The 5000-nt window shown below is 42.7% G+C and overlaps 1 protein-coding gene across 1 annotated transcript in view; it reads right to left on the bottom strand.

Moving 5' to 3' along the window:
* Window positions 1–5000, bottom strand: part of LOC138049594 (dynein axonemal heavy chain 7-like) — a 75153-nt gene that overhangs the window by 31439 nt on the left and 38714 nt on the right. The window contains 6 exon segments of the mRNA XM_068895962.1: window positions 62–278; window positions 654–851; window positions 1534–1631; window positions 1928–2080; window positions 2865–3062; window positions 4100–4225. Coding sequence (XP_068752063.1) covers window positions 62–278; window positions 654–851; window positions 1534–1631; window positions 1928–2080; window positions 2865–3062; window positions 4100–4225 — 990 coding nt within the window.

Below are 5000 nucleotides of genomic sequence, written 5' to 3'. Positions count from 1 at the left end.
TATCACCTTGAGGTTGGCCTCTTAAAAGTAAGAATCGGGTTTAGCCCTTTTAATCACATACCTCGTGGCTCCAGAGCCGCTTAAGATTATCAGGACTTTCAGTGATATCAGGAGTGGACAGCAGAGTACCCTGGATGACGCGGGCGAAGTCTCTCAAGTTGAACAAGTAATGCGACTTCGCTGGTGTAGGCAGGAGATTTGTCATAGCATTCTTGTACACTTCCAATGTACTGTTAACCAGCAATTCGCCAACGGCAAGATATTCCTTTGCAAAGCCCCTGCAATTTGATGCGAAGTCACCACTTAATACAGCGGACGATTTCAAGGTGCTATACAACATTTTTTGGGACAGCTATTAACAGTCCTTTACTGTATATGCAGTGATAGTTTACAGTCACCCTCACATCAACCAGAAAACCTCCAGATGAAACTCGTACCGGTATGAGGTTTCAAATGTCAACACCCCTTCCCCAACAAAATGGGCCTAACATTATAGATTCTCTTTAATCGACGAGTGAAACAGTGCTCATGCTTTATCGTTCCTATCCGATAAGACAAAAACATCAAACCACTTGAAGATAGCACTTCAAAAGCACAACCACTTTCTCATAATAAGGACCCCAAGTCCAGGATAGCCTATGGTTCATATTTACCTTGTGGTTAAATGCCATTCCATAATCCTTCCAAATATCTTGGTCATGGTGGTGTCGTCAAATGTCGTGATACTGATGGTGTTAAAGTGCCGCAGGAATCGAGGAGTGACCGGGTTCCGTCCTCCCCCTGGGGGACCCATGGCCCCTATCATCTGAATGTCAATCAAATGAATGGGAGATGTGTCCTTCAAGTCATACCTACAATGAAGAAGATAAGCTTCACTAATGACCCAACCGTCGAAAGCGACTGCAACAATTAGAAATCTTCCGACAGCTCTGAGGACATCATCCCGAAAGGAATCGAGAATTCCTTTTCGTCTGCTTGGAAGGATTCACATAGAGGATATTACATGGCCGCACGAAGATACGAAATTTCTCTTTGCGTATTGAAAAATATTTCACGAAATGATCGAAAGGCGCAATTTTCATCTGTAACCATAACAACAGTGACATTTTCACATGTGAAAATAAGGAGATGTATTTATAGTCATGTGTACTGTCTGGCGAGTGAAAAGTAAGCGCTTCCATGGCAAGGTGACCTCCAGTGTTTTTGTTAATTTCTAACCGTCTCCCGTCACGCACGCGCAGTTATTCAACCGGAGCCAGACTTTTCTGGTTCCGGCTTTGGATTATGCCAGAGCTTCCCCGCCCGTTCCGCTGGACAAGGGTAACGGAGGCTGTGGGAACGAGATTGGGCAGAGAAAAGCAAAAAACCGTACAAAAACGTACAGAGCATGCGCAGACGTCTTACTTTTCGCGCATGAAATTATTGTTAGGTGGCATTCCAGTTGTGGTCGATGTTTAGACCCTCAAAAGCGAAGTCACTGCACATTGACGATAGCGCCGTTAATTGAAATCAAGCACAATGATAATTCGTTACCAGTTCCAATGATCCATCCACTGTCGCAGCAGCTCTATAGGAGGCTGGGCACCATACACTTCTCTAGCAGGCATGTTCAAATCATCAACAAAAACAACCTGAAATAAAATCGAGTACCTATATGAGTACTTCCTATACCGCGTTTGGCTTTATACACACGTGTCGAATTTTAGAAAAGTTTCAGAAAGCACGTCTCAGAGTTTACCCACCCCATCAGGCCAGGTCACCAAATTGGGATCTACGTATTTCACTCAAGATGACAATGACGTAATGTGTGACGAAGCCTACACTTGATCGTTGCTATTCGCCGATATTTGAACCCGCCTTGCACACTCGCTACTCATCCCATGGGGTTGAAGTGCTAAATCTCTCTAACCTAATCCTGACAACTCACCGTTTTCTTGCCCAGTGGAGGTCCAAACACCCCTTTCCTTCTCTTGTCCAGTTTGGACATGATAATGTCTTGTGTCTGCTTAGCTGTTGTTTGCGCTGAGAAGTTGATCAGCAATGGTTTGTACGTGTCAGAAAGGTTCTTCAAAAGGAAGTTCTGTCGGTGAAAAGTACACAATGTTCAGTTGTGGTTAGATAGGGAAATCACGCAAAATAACCACATAAAAACACTCCGAGTTTGTTTAACTGAGCCCCTACTGTTTTAACGAGAGGTTTAAAGTCGTGTATTATGAAAACAACTTCAAATCGATAAGCAAAGGCAAAGGAATTCTACACACAAGCAAAAGTAAACTTGGCCACGACCTATTAACTTCACTCCGATTTTAGTTTTTAAGTTCTTAATGGGTCGGTTATTATTGCATAGTCGTGGTGATGACGCTTGTGCCTCAGTGACCCAAAAGCTATGTCGGTGAGGACAAAGGCCCAGGTGGGTTCAACCGCAACGCATTCGTCGAGAGATACACTTGGAAAAGGAGAGTCCTTTGTCCCACTGGTGTTAGGGTCGGGTGTTGCGCTTGAGACCCTATTCGCCACTTTGGCTCAAGAGACACAGCCAAGGTAAGAGGTAACAGCTAATAATAGGAGGTCAAGCACCTTGTATGTTTTAAGAACCGACCGAATAAAGTCGGTTTGAATAAAAATTCATCATTGCCACTTGCCGGAAGGAAATCTCTAAAATCCAAGTATTTCTCCTAAGTTATCATTTCAATTCAATCTTACTTTTTTAAAAAGGAGACATGAGACAACGCCCGCAAACGCCTGTTTCAAACACACGGATACATGTAATTACATGCATTTATATACCAAACACACAAATAGTATGTTGCACCAATACAAGGAAAACTGCTAGCTTTCGATGTCGCTTCCGTTCGCGTACTCACCGTGATATAAACAGATTTCCCAGTTCCCGTGGGTCCTACAAACAGACAAGACTTCTGATGTGACACCAGTTGCTCCATCAAGAATGTATACCTCACTGTGTCGACAGTCGGTACGATGATTTCGTTGAAGGCCATCTCCTTGGGAATAGGAGGAGCATCTTTAATTTCTTCAGTCCATAACTCCCATTTGCCCATGCCCTGTAGAAGCAAAAAATCAACCTGAATTCCAAACAGCAATGTAGAGTTTCCAGACGAGGGTCAAACATTAGGGAGCTTAAGCACGCGCGTTTTTGAGACGCGGACGGCAACCGGAAGAGAACATTTCGCGTTCCAGGACAGTGGTGTCTCCCACATTTTTATACTAATCATCTCTAATGGAGACAAGATACTTGGCAATGTTAATGTTGTTGTGTGGAGACAAGTTAAAAGGGAAAACAGCTCACTTCCGGTTGCCGTTCGCGTCTCAAAAACGCACGTCGTTAAGCTCCCTATTTCCTACGAATGCACCAAAAGCTACCTTATTTCAAAGAGGAATTGTTGTGGGTTTGATTACTTTAACATCAGCTGCTCAATAGCGACAAGAGTAACTATTGTACTGAACGTTTAAACCGTTTTTCATCGTTGGAAAATAGCGATCAAAGCAATTATAGCAAGATTTCTAGGTGTTGTCACAATCATCTGCTTCAAAGCCTTGTACAAATCGTCAAATAATTTTGGAATCAAGGACGAGGCAGTGTCACTGGCCCACACTTAATACAAATAAAACTTAAGATCGCTTTTAAATTACCTCCACTAAGGACTATGTTATTATTATTATACTATTCACTTCCTTCAACGTTTTCTTGTAAATCTGATATATAATATGTCAACTATCCGACTGTTACTGTTTGAATAAACTCTCTTCAAAATGAAAAAAACTCGCATTGGAAAACGACGATAACTTGGGAACTTTAACTGCTCCAACAAAAACCGTTCAATCTCTAGGAGAGACCAGCATCCAATTTCTCCTTAAAGCATTACCGCGTATCCAAATTTAAAGGCCGTGAGAATGAACGAAATAACTGTTAAAGGTAAAACTTCCTGACTGGCAAACAGATTTTCTTTATTAGTGTATGGAGAACAGTTATGAGAACATGCATTTTGACCTGAGTCACCGTCTGGTTTGTACTTTGAGCCCCATTCATTCAACTGCAACCGCGCAAAGTCACCAGCTAAGACGCTAGTCGATAAGTTACCTCTTTGATGAAGCGGTAGTCATACACTGATCCCTTGCTAGGAAAAGGGCATAAAAAGGGTCGCGGTGGTGGATCAACAATCTCCAAAATGTGGTACTTGCTCTTGCTTTCAAGCGACAACGGACCCTGCAAAAGAAAATTTGACGATCAACAACTTCATCAGTCATTTGTAAAATCAAATCATAACAACTCAATTAGGACACTGTCTGAATGGAAAACTAAGAAACAATAAAAATGGAAAAGCTTTTGAGTGACTTGCGCAAAAAGATCATTGAAATTGCCAAGAGCTGACTTTTTGTTCGTTTTTTCTTGCGCGCAGTTACATAAATTTCGCGATGAAATGTTACGTCATAATTGGAGGGCGCACGCGCGCGCTGAGAGAGGATAGCGGTAAATAGCCTAACACTTGGCTGTATTCCGTTTTTGTCGTCTCATTCATTCGGACAAGTGTTAAATAATCGTTTTTAGCCCAATCACGACGGAGGCAGTATAGCCCAGTGGTTAGGGCGCTTGCCTTGAGATCCAGGGATCCCGGTTTCAAGACACGTTCTGACCATTCGTTGAATTTATTCCTGGTAACCCCTGGGTCAACTTCTCAGCTGCTCTCGTCAACAGTCAACTGGTTTGCCTCCGGCCAGTTAGGATTCTTAACAGTTGTTGTTGAATGTTCTGTTCTGTCGTGATTGTTTCATTGGCCCTGAAAAGCCCTTTGGGAAGTGGTCAATTAAGTATGTATGAATATAATCTTTCTCTCTCCTCACCTCCAGCCTTAAGAATAATAAACTAGCGCTCGGTCACTTTATTCAAGAACTTCGGCCTCGGAGCTGGGACCTCAGCCATTATCAGCTCAATAGAGCAGTGGTACCTTAAGCGAATTTTTGTAAATTGTGTCATTGCACTG

Source organism: Montipora capricornis, chromosome 5, assembly GCF_036669925.1.
Source record: "Montipora capricornis isolate CH-2021 chromosome 5, ASM3666992v2, whole genome shotgun sequence".
In the NCBI taxonomy this organism is placed as follows: Eukaryota; Metazoa; Cnidaria; class Anthozoa; order Scleractinia; family Acroporidae; genus Montipora; species Montipora capricornis.
The sequence above is the reverse complement of the archived record's forward strand: the minus strand, read 5'-3'. Positions and strand labels throughout refer to the sequence as shown.